General features: G+C 41.1%; 1 protein-coding gene across 2 annotated transcripts in view; it reads left to right on the top strand.

The window, feature by feature from the left end:
• Window positions 1–12,929: 12,929 nt before the first annotated feature.
• The window catches only part of MTHFD2L (methylenetetrahydrofolate dehydrogenase (NADP+ dependent) 2 like), a 103,359-nt gene continuing 91,247 nt past the window's right edge, over window positions 12,930–25,041 (top strand). The window contains exons 1-2 of one of the 2 annotated variants that reach the window (XM_079772710.1): window positions 12,930–13,131; window positions 15,611–15,644. Coding sequence is in view for 1 of the 2 variants with exons in the window: in XM_079772709.1 (XP_079628835.1) it covers window positions 13,022–13,131 (110 nt within the window). In the remaining variant the exon portion in view is untranslated. The remainder of the gene's footprint in view (window positions 13,132–15,610; window positions 15,645–25,041) is intronic. The other variant, XM_079772709.1, reaches the window with a different exon arrangement.

Raw genomic sequence — 25,041 nt, 5'->3', positions numbered from 1 at the left:
CTTTTCCTGAGCTCTGTATTAATTATCCAATTAAGTGTCACAATAAGAATCATTTCATTTTCACCCTGATTTTGCTAGTGAAAGGAAATGAAGCAAAGAGAAAGCAACTGACTTGCCCAAGGTTAAAAAAAACCTGTTAAAGGCAGAGCCTAGGCACGATGCCAAGATTGTTATCTCCATTTTCTTCCAATACTTCCCCTTCAGCCAGCAGGGCCAGCTCCACCCTGGTTGCACCCAGCCTCTGTGGAATGTTGAGACATAAAACCTCCAGAAAGAGACCCTCTGTGTATTTCTGGGTGAGGTGCATTTCTTCCCCATGACATGGTAACTCACCAGGCCAAGACATCCTGACTGCTCCTCCTTGCCAGCTCTACCAGCCTCCCTTCACTGGTTATCAGATTCTATGATCTTAGTCTGGATTTAAGCCTGTCTCTGCATTTTCTCCTTTGTTGCTGATGTTAACATGTAACTACTGAAATTTCATTAGCTCTCCCCAGAGTTCAATAGGGACCCACAGTTTCTCTGTTTTATTTTTTTTGTTTGTTTTTTTCCGTTTTACTTTATAAACAATTCAGTCAGTTGCCTAAGCCAGGGGACTTGGCTTCATCATAGACTGACTCTCTCCTTCTGCTTTGCATCCAACTGGGCTCTAGGTCCTGCCATTTCCACCCCCTTAACAATTCTCACATGTAACACCTCTCCCTTCTCTGTGAAATTGCCTCAATTATGCCTTTTATCAGCTTTCACTAGAGCAGAGGTCGGCAAACTCTTTAGTCGACAGAGCCAAATAGCAACAGTACAATGATTGAAATTTCTTTTGAGAGCCAAATTTTTTAAACTTAAACTTCTTCTAACGCCACTTCTTCAAAATAGACTCGCCCAGGCCGTGGTATTTTGTGGAAGAGCCACATTCAAGGGGCCAAAGAGCCGCATGTGGCTCGCGAGCCGCAATTTGCCCACCACGGCACTAGACCATTGGCATAACTTCCTAACCAGTCCCCCAGACTCCAGGCTGCCCCCTCCTGTCAGTCTTATTTACTGCAAAGTGATTGTTCTACAGAGCAGATCTCATCAGGTCATCCCTCTCCCTCAAGGGCTGTCTTACCACGCAGTCAGTGTCCCTGGTTTAGGTGGTGTATTAGTTTGCTTGAGCTGCTGTAACAAAGTACCACAGACCGAGAGGCTTAACAGAAATTTATTTTCTCATAGTTCTGGAGGCTAGAAGAAGTCCAAGTGTCCTCAGGGCTGGTTTCTTCAGAGACTTTTCTCCTTGGCTGACAGATGGTCGTCTTCTCCATGTATGTTGACAGGGTCTTCCCTCTGTGTGTGTGTCTGTGTCCTAATCTCCTTTCCTATAAAAACACCGATGATAGTGGACTAAGGCCCACCCTAGCACCTCATTTTAACTGAATTCCCTTTAAAAATAGTGTATCTCCAAATAAGGTCACATGGTGAAGCACTGAGGTTTAGAACTTCAACATACGAACTGGAGGACAAAATTCAGTCCATAACAAGTGGCTTACACAATTGGATTATTTATAAAATTTCTTGTTATTTATTCTCCTGGTATGCCCCAAAACATACAGAACACTAGTTGGCCCAAGAACTATCCCCGTCTTCCTTGAGCCTTTCAAAGTTTCATAGTCCTTTGACAGAAAGATCCAAACTCCTAACTACCTTTATGGTCATTGCATAAGCACATACTGCTAATCATTCAGAAGCAAAAACTTACACCATCAAGTAGGTAAACTGGTTATACTCTTTTATTGAAGGAAAAGTATGTGCACATTATAAAAATTCAAATGGTAAAAACGGTTATACAGTAAAAAACAAACAAACAAACAACCCTCAAGCCTCTCCCTTCTACTCCGGATCTTCCATTTTCCTTCCCAGAACCTGTGTGGATTACTAATTTTCTGCATGTGAGTATCATTCTTGTAATAAAATAGTCTATAAATAAATCAGTATATGTGTTTATTTGTATGTGCATGCTATAGACTATTGTGGTGTACAACATGCACACACACACTTCTTTTTTTATGCTACACATGGAGAAATACCATGCATATTGTCCTGTACCTCCCATGCTTTGTGTAAAAATATGTTTTGGTGAATATTCAATTTCAGTGAGTATTTTCATATATTTCCCTAGAGGTGGAGAGATGTGGGGCACAGTATTTTATTGCTGGAATGTATCATTAGTTATTTAACAAGTTTCATATAAATATAATTAGGGTGCTTTTAATATGTTGTTTCTTTTGCTCTAATCTCTATATCTCATTTCTTTTCCTTGTCTAATTCCATTGTCTAGTACTTCCCCAAACCTGTTATATAATAATGGTTGTTCTGGACATCCTGTCTCAGTTTTAGCTTTTTAATCCCTTCCTTCTATTTTTCTACCATTAGACACCATGCTGACTTTTGGCTCCTATTATACATGTAGGTTGTTAGTATTGTTATGTGTTTTTTTTAAAGTTTAAACTTTTTTTTAATGAATTTTTTTTATTGATTTTTTACAGAGAGGAAGGGAGAGGGATAGAGAGTTAGAAACATTGATGAGAGAGAAACATCGATCAGCTGCCTCCTGCACACTCCCCACTGGGGATGTGCCCACAACCAAGGTACATGCCTTTGACCAGAATCGAACCTGGGACCCTTTAGTATGCAGGCCAACGCTCTATCCACTGAGCCAAACCGGTTAGGGCAGTATTGTTATGTTTAATAACTTACAATATCTGTTGGGAGAATACTTTTCCATCACTTATCTTTCTTTTAAAATTGAACTGGTGAATTTAAATAACATGTCTAGTCTTTACTTGTCCTTTTAATCATTCTGATAGGAGGAGAAATAAGTTACCTTACTTGGAAGGAATGAATCAGGCATGCTCAATTTAGTACTTCCCTTTTCCCCTTTGTAACCAGGCCATCCGTGTGTGCGAGGCCCCTCCGGTTCAACATTACCGTGACTTGGTGGCTTATTTGTGGTATTCAGTAGGCAGTCTATTTGACTCACATCTTAAGCTATATCTTCCAATGTTTATTTTTAGCAACATTAAATACTGGGTTTAATTTTATTTGCCACTCATCTGATCTTTTTTTTTGTATTTGTTATAGTGCTGAGATATTTTCTTGAGTTCTTTAGACACCCCAACAGTAAGTGTGCAGTCATATTTTATTAAGAACTTTAAAATCTAGAATGGATGTTTAATGCATTCTTAGCAATACCTACAGATCATTTAATCCATTACCAGTTTATTAATATAGGCACATAGTATATGCTGAATAAATGATTATTAAATTAAATTATAAAATCTCTGTATTTGTAAATTCATAAGGAAATGCAAAACTGCCTTTACTGTTATATGTTTCCAGGTATGATTCCCAAATTTATTCCTTTTTACACAATATTAGTTAAAAACTTCAATAAAGCATATTATGGGGATGTTATTTATTCTTTTCTAGTTTTAGAGGCTAAGAAAGGGTTTCATTTCCACTCAAATATAGTACCAGAAAAGTGTCGTATAAAACCAATCAATATAATAAAATCATCTGTGTACATAAATAATGTTATAGTTACCAAAATATAATAGCCCCTAGACAATGAAGGCAACAAAGCAATCATAAGTAAAAGGGCCAGTCACTCCCTATATTGTTATTTGATACTGTTATTTGATAAAGTAGTAGAATTAAACCAAGAATATCATCTTAGGTTTGGATTAGAAATGAAATTGCCCTTTGAAGTTCTTTCCTGGGACCGAAGTGAATATTTCTTTTAAGTTAATTCTTTAGGCTGAGGTTTCTTTAAGTACAACATCATGAAGATGATTCATCTTAAAGTGGGATAAAGAAGTTCTGCTTTGAAAGGGTTTTACATACACGGAAGTTCCTGGAAATAGAGTGTGTAGATTAAAGGTATGGCTGTGGTAGCCAGATGGACTTATCCGTGAACCCTAACTTTGGCACATACTAGTTGTGTGACTTTGGAAAAGTTATTTAATCTCTCAGAGCCTCAGATTCTAAATCTGAGAGTAAAATGAGAGTAATTCCCTTTAGACCCTATAAAGCTGTTTTAAGGATTAAATAAAAGAAAAGGTAATGATGTAACACAATACCTATTCCAGGAAAATAATAATGTTTTCCATAAATATTAAAAAATACTATTTATTTTTAATATTAACATTCATGTGAACTGTCTTCCCTTTATCCCCTCTATCAGTTAAAATATACATTTGTGCCAAATGGACTTTAATAAATGTAAAAGTAACTTCCACAAACAAGGCTCAAAACTATTTACTTTTTATTATCCATGTCATTGTCCCATCCACTTAAACATGAATATGTTTTTGTTATGTGGCAAGGTACAACTGAGTTAAATGTATTTACAGTTTCTTTTTCCTTGAAAATGCATCATAAGTTTAATATGTAAATAATGTAAAAACTATTCTTTTTGTCTGAGATTTTTTTTCCTGGTCATAGATTACAATTTCTCCTCTAACAATTTAAGTGGAGATTATCCTATACTAGAGGCCCAGTGCATGATTGAATCATGCACGTGTAGGGTCCCCTACACGCTTTTGCTTTCGATCGTGGGGGAGCTGGGTGCCTGTCCGCTGGTACAGGAGCAGACAGGCACCCAGCTCCCCCGGTTTTGATGGTCCGCGGCGGGACATGAGCTCGCTGCCCCAGAGGCCCCTTCTGTTCCACAGCACAGCCATGGCGCAGATGCTGAGCTTGCGCCGCCACTGGCGACTCGAGCTCAGCGTCCTGCTGGCCCAATCGGCTACCCCGGCCACCCCGATTACTGCCCCCTGCGCCTCCGCTGGCCCAATTGTGGGCATAACGGAGTGATGGTAATTTACATATTACCATTTTATTAGGTAGGATAATAAAAGCCCAGCGACTGCATGGCAGAACGACTGGTCGACCAGTCGCTATGATGTGCACTGACCACCAGGGGGCAGATGCTCAATGCAGAAACTCCCCCCTGGTGGGAGTTTGCGCTACCACAGTGGCAGCACTGCTCAGCTGACTGGGATGAGCGGCTGTTCCCGAATCCCAGGCTGATAGGCAGGAACCCAGGCTACGATCATTGCCTCCTCACCCCAGGCTCCTCCTCCTCACTTCCTGCCACCTCCTCTGGATGCCTGCAGGCCATGCAGCACCGCTGTTGGGCTCACAGAGCTGACCCTGGAGGCTGAGAGGCAGGTTCGTGGCCACTTCGGGACTGAGCCCTACTCTGCTGCCTCTCAGTGCTATTGTCCCTGGGCCCAGCCCCAACCAGGTCCCCTGGAGAGGCGAGTGCTCCTGCTCCACAGAAGATGCCGGACCAGGGAGCAGCCACTCAGAGGGCGGATCCACAGCTGCTCCACTGACCCAGATGAGTGGACTCCCACAGCGGCCAATCCCTGCAGGCCACACCCCCCATCAGTACACGAATCCCGTGCACCGGGCCTCTAAGTTTAGAATAAGAAGAAAGGATTCTGCCATCCACTGCCCACCCCTTTCTAGTTGTGATACTCGATTAGATTTTCCTGCCTAAGAGTTAGAGCCACCAAAGAAATATGAACAATTTAATGTGGCTACTAAATATTAATAAGCTTTTAGTATAACTTTCTTAGGTGAGTACTATTAAAACACTTCAAAGAAACATAATTAATGTAATTATGAATGTTCCACATTATGAACAAATATTTAATTTTTACTTTATTTTAGATACCAAATAGTGGTTAAATTCTACCATGGGTTCCCTCTAGTGGCCATGTTATATATGATTACAATCAAGTAAAATTAATGTGTAAATAAAAGCTCTGGGGGCAATACACCTAAATATTGACAGTATTCTTATTTGCAGACTGTGTATCTTATGACAGTGGCTTTTATAATTCTTCTCCTCTTCCTCTTTCTCTTCTTTCATTCAGCTTTTCTACAACTTTCAAATTTTCAATAATGAACATGTATAAGTTTTGTAACCAAAAGTATAGCCTTATTTAAAAAATATTCCAAGGTACCCTGGATGGACAGTTCAGTTGATTAGAGCATCATCTGGATACAGTAAGGCTGCGGGTTCAATCCCCAGTGAAGACACATACAAGAATCAACCAATGAATGCATAGATAAGTGGAACAACAAATTGATGGTTCTCTCTCTCTCTCTCTCTCTCTTTTTCTCTCTCGCCCTCTCTCATCAATAAAAATATTCCAAGGTTATGTTCAAATGACTCACAACATTTAGATGGAAGTCAAGATTGGGTTCACTATTTCAATAAACTAATGAAAAGAGCTTCATCCCCTCCACAAGTAACTTTTTTATTTTCTGTTATAGCCAAAAAGAGTTTTATCAAACTTATTACTAAATTCTTACCAATCTGTTAATGAAAGTTTTCACATGTATTATTATTTTCTGTGCATGTATATCCAGAGATGACATGATATTCAAGTCAATGCCAAGCTTTTGGGTTTATGAAACACGGATTCCCTCTAGTGGCCAAATTAATTATGGGAAATAAAAGTGGTGTAAACATGTACTCTTAAAAAAGAGGCTTCTGCTTGGTCATTGAGCGTTGACCTATGAACCAGGAGGTCATGGTTCCATTCCTGGTCAGGGCACATGCCCGGGTTGAGGCCCGGGTTGTGGGCTTGATCCCCAGTGTGGGGCATGCAGGAGGCACCTGATCAAGAGTCTCTCTCATCATTGATGTTTCTATCTCTCTCCCTCTTCCTTCCTCTCTGAACTCAGTAAAAATGTTTTAAAAAGAAAAGAGGCTTCTTAGTAAGTGAGGGATGTGGATTACATCCAAAGAGAATCAACCATGCTTAACCCTTGTGTTTTACCTATTTTAATTGAGGTATAACTTACATACAATAAAATGTTCTCATTTTAAGTGTGTGATTTGATGAGTTTTGAAAAATGTATACATTATGTATCATACCATAATGAAAACCTAGAACATTTTATCATCCCAAAAGTTCTTTTGTACCCTTTTTTTAGTGAGCCCCAGATGAACAGTACAATATAAAGTAGAAATGGTGAGAAAATACTATTGTTCTTAATCTTAGGGGTCTTTCACCATTAAGTATGATTTTATTTGTGAATATTCATAGGTGTCATTTTACCAGCTTGATGAATATTTCTAGTTTTGTGAAAGTTTTTATTTTATTATGAATAAATGTTGAATTCTGTCAAATACTTTTTCTAGATCTATTGAGATCATCATTATTTTTCTTCTTTAATTTGTTGCTACCGAGAATTACATATTAATTTTTGAATGTTGAACCACTTATATTCCTACTTGTTAATGATATATTACCCTTATAATATATTGATTTATACTATTTATTATTGTTTTAAAGATTTCTGCTATTATGTTGAGGAATATTGGTCTGTAGTTGTCTTTTCTTGTGATATTTTGATATAAGAGCAATGGTGGCCTTATAAAGTGAGTTGGGAAGTGTTCCTTTCTCTTCTATTTTCTGAGAAATTTGCATAGGATCATTATTATTCTTCTCTTAAATGTTTGAGAAAAATCACCAGTGAAGCCCAATATGCCTGAAAATACTTTGTCAGAGGTTATTAATTACTAATTAATTTTTAAACATTTATATAGAGTTATAATATTTTAAATTTCCTCTTGGATCAATTTTTGATGATTTCTGTTTAAAATTTATATTTTATTTATGTTGTCAAATATATTGCATTATTATCTTATTAACATGTAAGCTTTTTATATCATCACTTTATCAACATTACTAGGGGCCTGGTGCATGAAATTCGTGCATGAGGGGGTGGGGAGGGTCCCCTCAGCCCAGCCTGCACCCTCTCCAATCGGGGACTCCTTGGGTGATGTCTGACCGCCAGTTGTCAGACATCCCTCTTGCAATCTGGGACTGCTGGCTTCTAACCACTCACCTGCATGCCTGCATGATCGCCCCTAACTGCCTCTGCAAGCCTGCCTGATCGCCCCTAACTGCCCTCCCCTGCCAGCCTGATCACACCCCCAATTGCCTCTGCCTGCCTGATCACCCCTAACTGTCCTCCCCTACTGGCCTGATCTCGCCCCCAACTGCCCTCCCCTGCTGGACTGATTGCCCCTAACTGCCTCTGCCTCGGCCCCCACCACCATGGCTTTGTCTGGAAGGAAGTTGGACGTCCGGAAAATGGCTGGTCGACCCGGTCTAATTAGCATATTACCCTTTTAGTAGTATAGATAGATTATATAGGATAGGATTGCTTAAAAAGGGGGGAGAGCCTTTTTCAGCAGGAGGAGATGCTCTTGGCAGACAAAAATACATAACCCCTATATCTGGACTGATAGCCAGCCATTTGCACTATACTGCCAAACAGGTCATTAAAAAATTGAACTGCTTTCTTACACCTTACACCAAATAGCTGCTGCCCTTAAAAACCCTCCTCAGCCTCCACCTTAGGTTCTGCCTTTGCAGTTCACCCAGATTAGTTTCTGATTGGTCAGTTTCTATGCCAATCAGCGTCAAAAGCTCTGCCTCCTAGGCAGCCATTGGCAATTCGCACTTCACCCAAATTTGGTTCTGATTGGCCAGTTTCTATACCAGTCAGTGTCAAAAGCTCCGCCTCCTATGCAGCTATTGACTCCTGGCATTTTACCCAGATTTGGTTCTGATTGGTTGGTTTATATGCCAGTTAGCATCTCTAGGCCTATCTCTGGGCCTGATCAAAGAGGGGGGCTGATCAGCAGCCCCCAAGGAGTCCCGGAGAGAAACAGAGGCATGGATGCTGGTGAATCAACAGCTTCCATGGAGGCTGGGGATCAGACCCTGCCTCTCTCTATGCAGGCCTCTCTCTGGGCCTGATCCACAGCCCTCTCAGCAGTCAGTGCTGGGTCGCCACAGCAACCCAGCACTGACTTCCGGTGTTCAGTGGAGCCTTGGTCCTTAGGGACCCTGGCTCTTTATATCCTATACTAGAAGCCCGGTGCATGAAAATTCGTGCACTGGAGGTGGGGGGGGGGTCCCCTCAGCCTGGCCTGCGCCCTTTCACAGTCCGGGAGTCCTGAGGGGATGTCCTACAGATGGCTTAGGCCCACTCCTCCAGGGGAGCAGGCCTAAGCTGCAGTCTGGCCTCCTTCTGTGGGAGGCAACCGGGCCGGCCAATCAGGGGACAGCACCACCCCTATCACCCCACCACTGACGCCTGACCTTCCTCTGCGGGAGGTGACCAGATGGGTGATCAGGGGACAGTGCTGCCTCCCCCATTGCCCCTCCACCACCACTGGTCACTGCCCCCCTCCATCGCCGTTCCCTCCCTCTGCCTGCTGGCACACTCCTTGGCTGGCCTGGCATCACTTGCTCACTGGCTCCGCTCCCCACCAACTGGTCATTCCACCATTTGGTCGATTTGCATAATACACTTTTATTATATAGGATGGCCAGTGTGCATCTTGGCAGCTCCTGCATCGAGCGTCTGCGCCCTGGTGTTCAGTGTGCATCATAGCAATCAGTTGGACAGTCTGAGGGTCACTTAGCATATTAGCTTATATATATATATATATATATATATATATATATATATATATATATATAATAAAGAGTAATATGCAAATTGACCATCATTCCAACACATAAGATGGCCGCCCCCATGTGGTCAAAGATGCCTGCCCTCATGTGGACATAAGATGACTGCCACAAGATGGCCAACAGGGGAGGGCAGTTGGGGGTGACCAGGCCTGTAGGGGAGGGCAGTTGGGGGTGACCAGGCTGGCAGGGGAGAGCAGTTAGGGGTGATCAGGCCAGCAGAGGAGGGCAGTTGGGGGTGACCAGGCCTACAGGGGAGGACAGTTGGGGGGGCACTCAGGCCTACAGAGGAGGGCAGTTGGGGGTGACCAGGCCTGCAGGGGAGGGCAGTTAGGAGCAATCAGCTTGGCAGGGGAGGGCAGTTAGGGGCAACCAGGCTGGCAAGGGAGGGAAGTTAGGGGTGACCAGCCAGCAGGGAAGGGCAGTTGGGGGAGACCAGGCCAGCAGGGGAGGGCAGTTAGGGGCAATCGGGCTGGCAGTGGAGCAGTTAGGCGTCAATAAGGCTGGCAGGGGAGTGGTTAGGGGTGATCAGGCTGGCAGGCAGAAGCGGTTAGTGGCAATCAGGCCGACAGGCAGGTGAGCGATTGGGAGCCAGCAGTCCCAGACTGGAGAGGGTGAAGGTTGGGCTGAGGGACAACCCCCCTCCCCATGCACGAATTTTGTGCACCAGGCCTCTAGTATATAGATACTGCCTTTAGCATCTGTAGTGATATCCCCTTTTTCATTCCTTATAATTTGTGTCTTTATGAGGGTGTTAATTTTGTCCTACCTACAATCTAATAAACTAGCCTTCCACAGTTTCATGAAGACTTATAGAAGACATGAGACTCCTGGACAGAGACAAATAAATTTGTTACAGCAAAAGTAGTTGCAAAAAAATGACCAATTCAGAAAGAATATGAAGAGAATAATTCCATTTACAATAGCATCAAAAAGCGTAAGATACTTAGAAGAAAATCTAACCAAAGAGGATTTATACACTGAAAACTACAAAACATTGCTGAAGAAAATTAAAGAAGACACAAATAAATGGAAAGACATCCTGTGTTGATGGATTGGGAGACTTAATATTGCTAAGATGTTAATGTGATCCAAAGCAATCTACAGATTTAATGAAATCCCTATCAAAGTCCAAATATCATTTTTTTTGCAAAAATAGAAAAATCCATTCTAAAATTCATATAGAATTTCAAGGGACCCTGAATAGCCAAAACCATCTTGAAAAAGTACAAAGTTGGAGGTCTCACACTTTCTGATTTCAAAACTTATTCCAAAGCCACAGTAATCAAAAGAGTATGGTTCTGGCATAAGGTAGGCATGTAGAACAATGAAATAGAAAAGAGAGCTCAGAAATAAGCCCTCACATGCATGGTCAAATGACATGATGAAAAAAAAAAAAAGTAGTTGCCAGAGTATTAGCATCATTGTTCCAGTTTCTTGAGCCCCATGTATCACAGAGCGATGTGGAGGACCAGATAAAGTCCGCATGTGTAGTGGGTTGGCCACGGAAGAGGAACCCTGAGTTTAAGGAATCCATCACTTTTATGGCAAGCAGTAAGGAAGCATTCATTCCCTTTGTACAGAGGGAGTCATTACCTCATCTCTCATATGGAATCTCAAGGGACCCTGTCATCTCTCAGGCTTACCAGCTTCATGAAGACTCCTGAGAAATGGTTCAGGTAAAAAGGGGTTAAGATAGTGCTGGGAGATGATGTCTTTGGTAAAGGTATTCACATGTCTGCACATTAGCAACATTAAAAACCTCTCCAAATTAAAAAAAAAAAAATCATTGAGCATCCTTATATCCAGTGTTTTGAACTCTGTCTGATAGAGTGTCCAGAAATCCCTTATCTGAAGCTCTGTACCTAGCTTGGAAATAAAGACTGCTTCTTTGTGTCATCCGGACAAGAGTAGGATGTTTCATTCTTATTGATATGACTTTAAATAGCAACTTTTCTGACAGTCTATGATTTTAGAGAAGAAGGGTCTAACTAAGAAAGCAGCAGTCAAAGGGATTTTGATGACACTTCACACCTACATTCTGACCTTGGAAGAAATATTGTTTCCTTTAACTTTGCAGCTGGTTTTATCTGTGTCTGTTGTTATACTAGTAAAACAAGACAGCATGCCCCAAATGGAATGGCTTATGCTAAGCCTCATGTCACCAAATGAAGACTTACTTATATTTCAGCTCTATCAGAATCAGACTCTTAAACCAGTCAATCAGGAATCACTCAATCATCACTAGTCAGGTAATCTGCCCCACCATCCCCTCGAAAGGAACTGCAATAACCATTCTGCTTTTTTAAAAATATATATATATATATTTAAATTGATTTCAGACAGGAAGGGAGAGGAAGAGAGAGAAACATCAATGATGAGAGAGAATCATCAATCGGCTTGCCTCTTGCATGCCCCCTATTGGGGATTGAGCCCATAACCCAGGCATATGCCTGGGTTCATGAGTGGACGCTCAACCACTGAGTACACCGGCTGGGCACAACCTGCTTTTTGCCTGGATAATTTCCTTGTTCCCCCTCCCTTCTATATAAAAGACTTTTATTTTTTACAGCTCCTTTTTATCTGCTAGATTGGATGTTGCCTGATTCAAATCAACTTTTGCTCAACTAAACACTTAAAATTTTTAAAAAATTTGGCTCAGTTTGTGTTTTAACATACCCCAGTGTAATGAATGGCCAGTCTTGATTTTCCAAAGGGAGCTGATATTTTGCTTTCTCAGTGCAAACTCACCACACACAACAGCGCGTTCCTAGGCTGTGTTAACTTGATCATAGACTGGAAAAACCATAGACATTGTTCAGTTTGCTTTTCTCTCCCCAAAGTGTCAATGATAAGGTAGAGCTACAGAAACCCTAAAAATCAAGGCCGTGTTCAGTCAGGTCCCCCTCTTCTCTCCACACACTCACACCCTTGTTTCTGTCTCCAGCCCCCAAGGTGTCCACCCGTCGCGCTAAGGGAGACAGAAACAAAAAGAACCAGTGAGACCCTCCCCGCTTTAAATCAAATTCCTCGTGGCTTCTCCGAGGCTGTGGGTGGGAGCCCTAGCTTGGGAGAAAGGGGGCGTGCTGCGGGGGGGGAAGGATTAGTGTAGCCGCCTTCCCTGGGTCCTCCCCCCGGGAAGAGCTGCGGCTGGCCGAGTAGGAGAGAAGCCAAGTCGCCAAACCACACGGCCACCCACCAGGCTTCCAGATGCAACCCCGGCCCAGACTACGTCCAGCTCAAGCCTTGGGGCCCGACCCTGCCCCCTGACGCTGGGGAGATCACGCAGCCCCGCCCCCGGCCCCCGGCCCCCGGCCCGAGCTTGGCTCCGGGCCCCGCCCCTGCACTGCTCCCCGGAACCCGGTGGTGGTGGGAGCTGCTCCCCCGCCGGGCCCGGTGGGGGCGGACCCCGTCCAGCAGCTGCGGGACCGGAGCGGCGGGGGTGAACTCCGTCCGGAAGCCGGGGGTTCGCGGTCATGGCTCTGTCCGCCCGCGTCCTCTCGCTGCTCCGCGGTCGCCTGGGCCGAATGGGGGCGCCGGGAGCGGCCGGGCCCGCGTTCCGGGCCTTTCGGAGCAGTGGCGCGAGGTACGAGCACTGCCGGACGCTAGGTGTCCCCGGTTCTGCGCGCTCCGGGGGGGAAGGCGCGGCCGGCGGGAGGGGCAGCGGGTGCGGGCGCTCGTAGCGGGCGGAGCTCCCGCGCTCCGGGCTCAGGGCTTCGGGCGGCGGCGCGGCGCCGCGGGGCGGGGGCGAGGCCTTTCTGGGCTCCGAACTTGGCCTCCGGGACCCCGAGGCCTGTCCAGCTGGCGCGGAGTCGGGCGACTTGGACGTGTTTGGCTCTGGGCTTCGGCACCAGATTGTCCCTTCTTCGCTGCTGGTGCCGCTGGGTTATCGGTGCAGACATTTGAGTCCCTCGGGAAAGCTGCCGTGAAAACGCGGGGTCTGCTCCTTCCAAACATGTCTTTTTGTTTATTTGTTTGGGTTATTGTAGTTGGTACACAAAGGAGCGGGCGCTGCCCCACGTGGGTTGTTATGAGTGTTTGAATTTCTGAATTTCTTTGTTGGTAATACGGAGTTTGGTCTTTTCCAGCCCTAACATTCTTAACCCTTTGCACTCGCTTGCTTTTTTCTCGATTCCTTTATTCTACTCGGGATTTAATTTTTTAAATACCCCAGATTTTACAAAGCGCGGCAGTAGGATAAAAAACTGGAGTTTCTTTTCATACAAACTTAATTTATTTGGATTTTTTTTATATTTCAAATTATTGATACATTCAATACAATTTGACATATGAGCTGCTACCGATGCTAACCGTGTCGAGTCACACTCGACATCCGAGTGAAAAAGGTTTTAGTGATTTTCAAAATCAGACATTAATCTTGATTTCTCAGTCTTTTTTTTCTGAATGACACTTCCCAAACCGCCATTGAAGTGATGAGTCTTTTATTCGCTGCATCTCTTTGGACCTTGTTGCTGACTAGTTTGGAAATACAGAACAGCACGGTTTTAACTGTGTGCCAGCGGGCCTGCAACACGACCCTTCCGTCAGTTACAAACGCAAATCTAAGGAGTTAAATTACATTCTCTTGTCCCCAAGCCAGTGAGTTCAGAAGAGATTCTGTTTCCAGACTTTCGGTACAAGGCTCCCAGTAATGCGTCGCTTTCACTGCCGGTCTCCCTGGCCAGAGATGGTGTCTTATGAGTCTTGTTGTGTCTCCATTGTTCAGCACAATACCTGGGAGAAAGTAATGATCAGTCATGTGGAAATATAGCTGCTGCTTATTTAATTTAAGTCCCCATTGCATGCATTTGGACGTAAGTCTTGAGTAGCTGAAATAAAAATGATTTCCTGTAGGGTTTACTTGGGAAGGCAGTTTTTAGTGACAAGGTCTGCCACAAGAATATGTGAGAAAATAACCGATTCAGAGTTCTGGTTGTGTAAGCTCTTGTGGTGTCTGGAAGAATTTGCCAGTTGTTTGGAATTACTCACTTTATTACCTAGGAAAAGGAGATTCTGGAGAATTCTATTTGCATTACAAAATTGAAGGAAGTATCTACTATAGTTATTTTATCTACTGATTTAGATGTTTAAAAATTTTAGTGTTTGAGGGCTTCTTTCCAGGATGAGGTTAACTTTTTTCAAATTGTACAAGTTGATTAATTTCTCTTAGCCTGCTTGATGTAATCAACCCCTTCACCCTATCCTCTCCATGTGCATTGAATGGGAGTCACAACAGTTACAACCCAAGTGTTTGGTTTTAGCCACTAGGTTTGTACAGATGCCTCCCACCGCCCCCCCCCCCCCCCATGGATAATTTAGATCTTTTAAAGTTTTATTAATAGTCTCTTTATAACTGAAAACTAGAGGCCCAGTACCTGAGATTTGTGCACTGGGGGTGGGGGGGGTGTCCCTCAGCCTGGCCTGTGCCCTCTCGAAGTCTGGGCCCCCTGGGGGGTTGAGGGGGACGTCTGACTGACAGCTTAGGTCTGCTCCCGCAAGCCCTCTGTGGGCATCCTTAGCGCTGCAGTGGAGGAAGGAGAGGCTCCTGCCACACCATCGCCTCTGCGCTCACCAGCCATGAGCCCGGTTTCTGAGCGGCACTCCCCCTGTGGGAGCGCACTGACCACCAAGGGGAAGCTCCTGCATTGAGTGTCTGCCCCCTGGTGATCAGTGCGCATCATAGAGACCAGTCATTCCGCCGTTTGGTCGATTTGCATATTAGCTTTTTATAATATAGGATAGGATAATCAAGTGCAATAATTTTAGAAAGCTTTTCTTAGTGTAGATAAGAACTGTTATTTCGACCCAGCTGCCTTCAGCCCCATTTGATGCAGATTTTAACTGTATAAAAATAAACAGTACTTTTGATAGTTTTTATTTTTTGAAGGCAGCACTAAAAGTCAGGATAGGGTGGTGTCTTTGATATCCTCCTGTTGGCACTAAATACCAGATATAAAGGTGAGGATGGCTGTAAGGTTGAGAAACACCTGTGGACTGGTGAGTCTCTGGTGGGGAGGAATTCGGACAGTGTGTTGATGCTTATTGGTGTCTCTTTTCTCTTCTAGGGCCAGCAGAGAGAAGAGATTCCATCTTCCAGAGGTCGCCACTGTCTGCCTCCCCACTTGTCCCCATCCTCAGTCATCATTTTTTAAATGTGTATAGTGACACATTAGTTATCTAGTTCTTCATAGTGAATGTAGTCTAAATCTGACTTCATTCCCATTGACTTAAAATTTGAACCTTAGTGTTATTCTTACTGGAAATTGTCTCTGAGTGTGATAAACTCTCCACTGAAAGATATTGAATGTTTGAAATTAACAGATTTTAGTATCAATTTCTGAGTTATATAGAGCCTTAAATGAAAGATGAAAATGCATTTTTTATATTTTTGAATAATTAGATACCTGCAATAATGGATATGTAAATACAGCTTTAGTGGAGGTTTTTTTTTGACAAGTGAAATTTCAAGTGATAATGTTTGACAGAATTTGAAAGTTATAAAATCTTGAAGTATCATTTAGCATTTTTCTCAATGGTTTTTCCTTTAAGATTTGCAGAGTCCCCCCCCCCCCCCCCCCCCCCCCCCACACACACACACACACATTTGTGAGAAATTAGATCTTATTAATGGGAAGAAAATATATTTAATGTCAAAGAAATAAATTAACTCTTCTGTTTGTTGCTGCTTATTGTTTCTAAAATGAATTCCCTAAGTAGCCCAAAAGTTAAAAATAAAAAAAACATTCTTGGTGATTAGAGTTTTCCTACTTCGTCTTGCTATATGAGGAGTTTACAAATTAAAAATGTCTTTGGGTTGTAAACATCACGTAAGTCTGTCTCAGTGCTTTTCAGTATATGGAACCGGTCAGGAACCGATCACATTTGAAGGGGAGGTCCCACACAGACCTTTTAAATTAAAGTCTTGCTCAAAGCAGATTTGCAGGTATCCTGCGACAGGGACTTCCACAAACCTTGCTTTAGATAATCCTACGTGAACTAATTTTCAGTAAATGGATATCCCAAGTTTTTGTTTCATGTTTATCCTGTTCTATTATTCCTAAAATCATTAATTTGGCAGATTTTTTTTTCTTCCTCCTGTTATGATTCCTTTTAGCATTTATAAAAATTTGTGTATTGGCCTACAGCTCTTTATAGAAGCCTCACCTTTCTTATGTCTCATTGCCAATGGCTTTATAATTTTTGCAGCTACGCTAACATTAAAAAAAACACCCTACATTTTGGAATTAAGAAAAAGATACTGGTTTATGTTATTTAAATATTAATGTCTTATAAAGTAGGTAGTTGAATTTAATAATTAAAAATCAAGTTTTATCATGAAGGCTGTTCATTTTTCTTCATATTCTCCCCTCTGCACTTATTCAATATTTATATCTTTATAGAAGAATTACTTAATTAAAGATCTTTTTATCCTCATGTGAGGCTGAAAGGACCCAGACTATTTAAGACCATTACTAAAGTTGATTTTCCACAGACTGATTTCAGCCAAGATTGAGTTAGTTCCAATGACTAGCAAAGACAGTTTCTCAAAATCATATTTTGTTTTGTTGGCAAATATGATAGTGTGGTTTTCCCATCTGAATATTTTACCTATTCTAATGAAAATGAGATATGATAGCTGTATGGCTACAGTTTTGATTTCTCAGTATACAATTTTCAATTTAGAACTTAAATATTTCACCATTTAATGTCTTATATCTTAGTTTTATGTCTGTCCTAGTTGTTTAGAAATAATATGTTCTAATGTAATATGTCCAAAATTAAGTTTTCTGATTAAAATTAATTAATAGATGCAAAACACAGACTAATATTAATCTCAGAATTTGTTACTCATGGGTTTAATTTCTATTATATTGTTAGTTCTAATTCAAAATCTCCAAATTGTGCCCTACAATACAAAGCAATTAAACTACCTTAGGACCTGAAGAGAAATTTGACTTGTTAATGATTATATTAGGCTTTTTCATAAAAGAGCTCTCATGAAACAGTTGCTGCTCTAAAGTCTGGTTTAAAATGAGATGGAAACCTAGCTGCAGAAGCAAGATGCTAAGTATTCAAGTTGAAGACACTGTTAATCTTGGATGGATTTTGGCATTTTACTGTTTTGTGAAGGAGTATTTTATATACCACCAAAGTCATGATTTTTTCTGTTTACTATTTTGCTTTAGTTAATTGGCACTTCATTTAGTTCTAATAACCAGAGTTTAGGATAGTTACAGTTTATTTTCTGGGAAGTATAGGCAAATAAACAAGCTCATAGAAACAATACTAAATGCTGATGGCTTTCTGGTCCCATATTATATTGCTCCTGATTATCTGAATATGTCTCCATCTGTTACTTAAAACCTAGGAGAGAGAGAGCTGCAAATCAGCCAATCAGCTCTTTAGTCAAATCTCTTTATGTAAGGTCAACAGAGAACATTCCCATTATACAGCTGAGGAAATTGCATGCCTTTGAGCGCAGTTAGTGACTTGTCCAAGCTCGTAACTGCTAATTAGGGCTGACACTCAGGACTTCTGGCTTGTGGTAAGTAATTAGTATTGCACTGGGCTGCCCTATACTCCTCTTCCCTGTCCCCATGATTTATTGCTTCCTAAGGAATCCACAGTTAGTGCTAGCCCAGCAATGTGGGGAGAAAAAGGACTGAAAGAGCCCTTGTTCTTCTTTCTTTGGGGGTCACTTGCAATATTTCTGCCTTTTCAGGAAATGTCACCTGAGCAAGTAATGATAGGGTAAATTGTGTGAAAGATATCTCAAAGGTCAACTTCACTTTTGATGTCTATTTAATGGCAATATGACTGATTTTCTGACCAAACCAGTTCATTTTTTTTTTTTTTTAAGACTAAAAAGAGACATCCAAGTAATGAAAATGACATTATTTAGAACTAGAGGCCTGGTGCACGAGTGCACCAGTGGGGTCCCTCAGCCTGGCCTGCGGGATCGGACGAAACCGGCTCTCCAACATCCCCCGAGGGGTCCTGGATTGTGAGAGGGCGCAGGATTGTGAGAGGGACCCCACCGGTGCACAAATCTGTGTACTGGGCCTCTAGTATGCAGATAAGATCTTTGGTTAATCTCTTCCCTCCCTCCCCCACTCCCCTTCCCTCTGAGATTCATCAGTCTGTTCCATGTTTCCATGTCTGTGTATTGAGCGTCTGCCCCCTGGTGGTCAGTTTGCATCATAGCTACCAGTTGAACGGTGGAACAATCAAATGGTTGCTTAGGTTTTTACCTATATAGATATTTATTTGACTAATAAATATATTAGTGGACCTATAAAAAAGTTCTATTCAAAACTATTTTCTAAATTAACATTTTAAAAGTAATTAATTTATATTCTTATACATTAAAACAATTTAAAATTTTAATCTTAATTTTATATTCATATTATTTTTTTGTTAAGAACTTTTCATTAAAAGTAACCATAAAATAAGTCCAAAGGAAGCTACATACTGGTCGTATTTGATACACTGATATAAGATTAGTGTTCATAATATATAAATAATGACTACAGATTAGAATAATAATCCATTAGAAAAATGGTTAAAAGAGATAAAAAGTCACTCCACAGAAGAGGAAATCTGCATGGCCAATAAGCCTTTAAAATGTCCAACCTTTAGTAATTAAGGAAATGCATGTTAAAACCACAATGAAATGCAGTTTAATTAATTGGTTAAGTTAAAAACTTTGACAATATCAAGGAAGTAGAGCAATAAAAACTTATACACCACTGATGGACTTGTGAACTACTTTGGAAAACCACTTTGGAAAACAGGTTAGCATACATTAAACACACACATGTATCCTATAATCCAGCAATTCCATTCCTGGGTATATGTCTTATGGAAATATTCTATATTAATAAAAGCCTGGGTGGTCCTTGCGTGACATCCTCATGTCATCACAAGATGGCTGCCACAAGATGGCCACGCTCACGTCACAAGATGGCCAGCAGGGGAGGGTAGTTGGGGGGGAACTAGGCCTGCAGGGGAGGGCAGTTAGGGGCAACCAGGCCGGCAGGGGAGGGCAGTTGGGGATGACCAGGCTGGCAGGGGAGGGCAGTTGGGGGTGAGATCAGGCCAGCAGGGGAGGGCAGTTGGGGGCAATAGGGCCGGCAAGGGAGGGCAGTTGGGGGTGATAGGACTGGCAGGCAGAAGTAGTTAGGGGCAATCAGGCAGGCAGGCAGTTGAGCGATTAGGGACCAGCAGTCCCCAATTGTGAGAGGGACATCCAACTGCCGGTTTAGGCCTGTGGATTGGTCCTAAACTGACAGTCAGACATCCCCCAAGGGGTCCCAGATAAGGAGAGGATCCAGGCCAGGCTGAGGGATACCCCCTCTCTGTGCACAAATTTCATGCACCGGGCCTCTAGTTATAACATATGTAGTATATAATGTATGCTACATCTTTAATGTTTAAAATACAAATAGTAGATTGGATTATAAAGGAAAAATAATGGAATTATCAAAATTTCAGAATAGTATTTAATTATGGGAGAAGATAGGGTTATTTGATAGGGGAGGGTTACACAGGTGATTTCAGTGATTATAATAATCTTTTTATTAAAGTGGGTGGTAAGGTTAATTGTATTATTTTTCCTTTTCATATGTTTTATAGCTATTTTGCATCTACTCACTTAATATAATTCAGGAAGACCTATTTTAATGACATTGAAAAAACATTTTAAGATAGATAAATATCCAGAATACTACCTATCTCACCATTTTATTTTGCATATTTCTTTTAAATCTTTAGCCATATACATGCATATTTTAAGAGTCATAATTATGTATGTAGCTACAATTTTTCGTTTCATATCTTCACTTTATACAATGGATATTTTCACATATTGCTCTGTTATAATTATTTTCAGTGGCTACCAATTTTTAAAAATTATAATACAATAAACATTTTAACTCTTTGATAACTTCACAAATATTTAATAAACACATACGATGTGCACATACTCTGCTAGGTGTTAAGGATATCATAGTAAATATATACTTGCTGCCCTACCCAGCAATTTTAACAAGGACTTACGATAATACAAAAGAGGAAGAGCTGGGTGCCATGGGAGCTCATAGAGGCAGTTCCCCAGGGTAAAGGGTCAGAGAACATATCCCAGAGTACCTGAGCTGAGACTTGAGTAATATATGTGGAAGTGAAGGAGGAACAGATTTGGTAGGGAGGTTAGAGAAGTAAGGAGAAGGAAGAGTGTTTCAGGTCAAGGGAACAGGGCATGTGAAGATCCAGAAATGAGAACCTGGCACAGCTGATACATTGAAATACAGCTGTGTGTAGTGTGGGATTTGGTGAGCTCTGTGTTCTTTAGAAGTGATGCCAAAGAAAGCTCATGCATGGGCTTGAAGCTATAGGATCTTAGATTTTAGTTAAAACTTCCTTTTCTCAGTTTTTCAGGTTAAACATTTTTGGAGTCTAATTTGACTTATTTTTCTCACACGTAACACCCAATCTCAGTAAATCTCAGTGGCTCCATACTCAAATTCAGAATCATACTACTTAGCACCCCCATTGCTACCACCCTTACCCAAGCCACTGTCATCTTTTGCCTGAGATACCACCGTAGTGTCCCCACTCCCTTTGCTCCCAGAGACTATCCTCTACCTTTTAACCAGTTCTGATTGAATAATGAAAATTGGGTCATGACACTCCTCAGAATCTCCAAATGGCTTCCTAGCTCACTCACAGTAAAAACCAACATCCTTTCAAAGGTCTGAATGGTCATGTAATCAGACATCCCTCCTTGACTTCATGCCCTGTCGTCCACTTATTCTTTCTATGGCAGACACTGACCTCCTTACTATTCATTGAACATGCCAGGCACACTCTTGCCTAAAGTTCTTTGTACTTGCTGTACAGTTTCCTTGGCCTGGAATTCTCTTCTTCACACGACATTCCCTCATTTCCTTCATTTATGCTCAAATGTCACTTGGTTAATCAGAGAAGTGACACTAACCCACCTATATAAAATGATAACCCTGTACTCTCGATATGTCCTTTCCCTCCCTTTTTCCACACAAGATATATTAAATATTTGCTTTTTTTATTTTTTAAATTGCTGTGTCTTTTTCAACTACAATATGGTTTCCATGAAATTGGAAAATTTATTTTGTGCACTATTATTTATGTTCCTGGTGCATAGATTAGTGCCTTCTATATAGAAGGTCCTTAATATATGTTTGTTAATTTAATAAGCAATGGGCATGTAGTGAGGAGTTTTACCAGGAAATTGACAGATTACATTTGGAAAATCACTGGCTGCAGTATGGAAAATGGATTGGCAGAGATCATAACTTTAACTAGGGAATTAAATTCTTACTGATATCAACAATGTGCATGTTGAAAAATTCATTTGTTTATGCACTAAGGCAGGCCTCTAGTGTTAGCTATAATTAGTAAACTAACTTAGCATCTTAGTGCTATAAAGTAAAGTAGGCACTGTCACTCTCTCAGACCCTAACATACAGACTGCAGTCAAGTTTAATCTGTATATTGTCTCTTCGGAAGCCAGGAATCAATTTATGCCAGTGTTGACTCTGACATTCTCTTTGTAGTTTCTTGACTGTAATTATCCTGAATTATTTTCAGTGATTGCCTGTTTCACAGTAGCCTATGAACAAATTATTCTGTTGAACAGAGAATCCTATATATTAAAGATGTAATATGAAAATGGTCGTTGTGCCATGAAGTGTAATGACTGACCGCATAACGACTGGATCACAGATCAGAAGGAGCGTGTGGCAGCGAGCTACAAGCAGGCAGCAGAGAGCTACGGGAGGGGACAGGGCAGCAAGCTATGAGGAGGGGTCGGGGGGGGGGGGCGGAGGGAGCTACAGGAGGGCGGCAGCGAGCTACTGGCAAGCTACTGGTGCACAGATTCATGCACAGGGCTACTAGTCAACTATAAGACACATCAGCAGCAGCACTGCTATTTATATGCTATAAAATGCAACATGGAGTTCAGGTGATTTTGTGTCTTAAAATGTAAATGAATGTTGTTTACTATAAGAGTGAATTATAGTTTATTAGCATATAAACCTGCGTCTGTAATCTAGTATTTTACCCTAACTGAATATTGCTGACACAATTTAATTTATGGAAAGTATTTAATGTTTATCTTTTAGAAATGAGCCATGCTGGAATTAGTTGCTGTATCTGCAACCCTTAATATTTACTAATATAGAGGTCCTTGTTCTCTTAATATTAAAAGACCACTAAATTAATTAACAAAAAATGAGCACTAGAAATTCATAGTAAACAGTCTTGAAAAATAAAATTTAAACTCAAAGTAAGTGTATTTTATCTTAAGTCTATCATTATAATTATGTACTAATTATTAGAATGTACAAAGACACAAACTATAAAAACTCACTCAAGAAAAAATGAATACCCTGAATAGCACTGTATATTAAAAAGTTAAATTTGTAGTTTTAAACCTACCCATAAAGAAAGTTCAAAGGTCAGATATTTTCACAGGTGAATTCTACCAAATATTTAAGGAATAAATAATAGCAACTTTACAGAAACTCTTAAGGAGGGTGGAATACTTCCTAACATTCTATGAGGGCATCATCACCCTAGTACAAAAACCATATAAAGACATTACAAGAAATGAAAACTACTGATAAATACCTCTCATGCACATAGATGCAACACAAGTAACAAAATTTTAGATGAGATCCACAATATCTGGAAAGGATAGGTACATTATGACCAAGTGAGTTTTATCCCAGGAATGCAACGTTGGTTTAACATTTAAAAATCAATCAATGTAATTCACCATATTAACAGACTAAAACCAAAAATCCATAGGATTACATATGATAATCTCAATAAATTCAGAAAAAAACATTAGATAATATTCTGATATAAGCTCTCATCAAACTATGAATAGAGCTAAATCATAGAACTAAATGTATAACATAAACCTGTGGTCGGCAAGCCGCGGCTCGCGAGCCACTTGTGGCTCTTTGGCCCCTTGAGTGTGGCTCTTCCACAAAATACCACGTGCGGGCGTGCACATGGAATGCAATTGAAATTTCGTGGCCCATGCACAGAAGTCGGTTTTTGGCCTGGGCGAGTCTATTTTGAAGTGGCGTTATAACACTCAAGGGGCCAAAGAGCCGCATGTGGCTCACGAGCCGCAGTTTGCCGACCACTGACCTAAACCCATAAAACTTATAGACGGAAACACTGGAGAAAACCTTTGTGACTCTGAGTTAGGCAAAGATTCATTGTACCAATACCAAAGGCATGATCCATAAAAATAAAATTGATTGAAATACATAAAAATTTAGAACTGATATTCCAAAGACACAGTTAAGAGAATGAAAAGGCAAAGCACAGACTAGAAGAAGATATTTTAAGTCACAAACCTGATATAGGACTTGAATCTAGGCTATATGAAGAACCCTCAAAACTTCAACAATAAGGAAACAACCTATTAAACAATGGGCAAAACATTACACAGTTCAACAAAGAGGCTAGGCAGGTGGTAAATAAGCACATGAAAAGATGCTTAACATGATTATTCACTATAGGGATGCAAATTAAAAGCACAAGGAAATACCAACATACAGTATAGGCAATAGTATGTCTAAAATGTAAAAGACTGGCAATACCAAGTGATGGCAAGTATGTTGAGCAACTGGAACTCTCATATACTGCTTGTGGAAATGTAAAATGCTACAACTACTTTGGAAAGCAGGTTGACAGTTTCTTAAAACTTTAAACATATACCTACCATATGTCTCAGCCATTCTGCTCAAATTTTGTGCAAGAGAAATGAAAGCATATGTGTATACAATGACTTAAACATGAATGTTCCAGACAGCTTTATTTATCATGACCACAAACTGGAAACAACCCAAATACCCATCAACAATTGGATGGATAAACAAATTTCTGTATATCCATACAATGGAAAACTACTCAGCAATAAAAAGAAATGAACTATTGATACATGCTACAACATTAATGAATCTTAATTATGGTGAGTGAAAGTAGTAGATAAAAGGAGAGTGTAGTGCATAATTTAATTTTTATAAAATTCATGATGATACAAACTAATATGGAGTGACAGAAAGCAGATTAGTGGTTGCCTGGTGATGGGGGAAGGGGGCGGCAGAGGTACACGGCAGGGACATGTAGAATGGTGATATTACAAATGGGGTACCAGGAAATTATTGGGGGTGATGGCTATGTTCATTTTCTTAATTGTGGTAATGGTTTCCCAGGTACATACGTATATTAAAACATCAAGTTGTACACTTTAAATGTGTGCAGTTTATTGTATGTCAATTATCCCATATAATAAAAGGCTAATATGCAAATTGTCCCTCAACTGGCAGTTCAACCAGGGGACAGGGCTGGCCGGCCAATCGCCCTCGACCCCATCCCCTGGCCAGCCCAGCCCGGACAGCCCCTGTCAGGGCAGGCTGGCTGCCCCCCACCCATG

This window comes from Cnephaeus nilssonii (genome assembly GCF_951640355.1).
Source record: "Cnephaeus nilssonii genome assembly, chromosome: 1".
Taxonomy (NCBI): Eukaryota; Metazoa; Chordata; class Mammalia; order Chiroptera; family Vespertilionidae; genus Cnephaeus; species Cnephaeus nilssonii.
The sequence above is the reverse complement of the archived record's forward strand: the minus strand, read 5'-3'. Positions and strand labels throughout refer to the sequence as shown.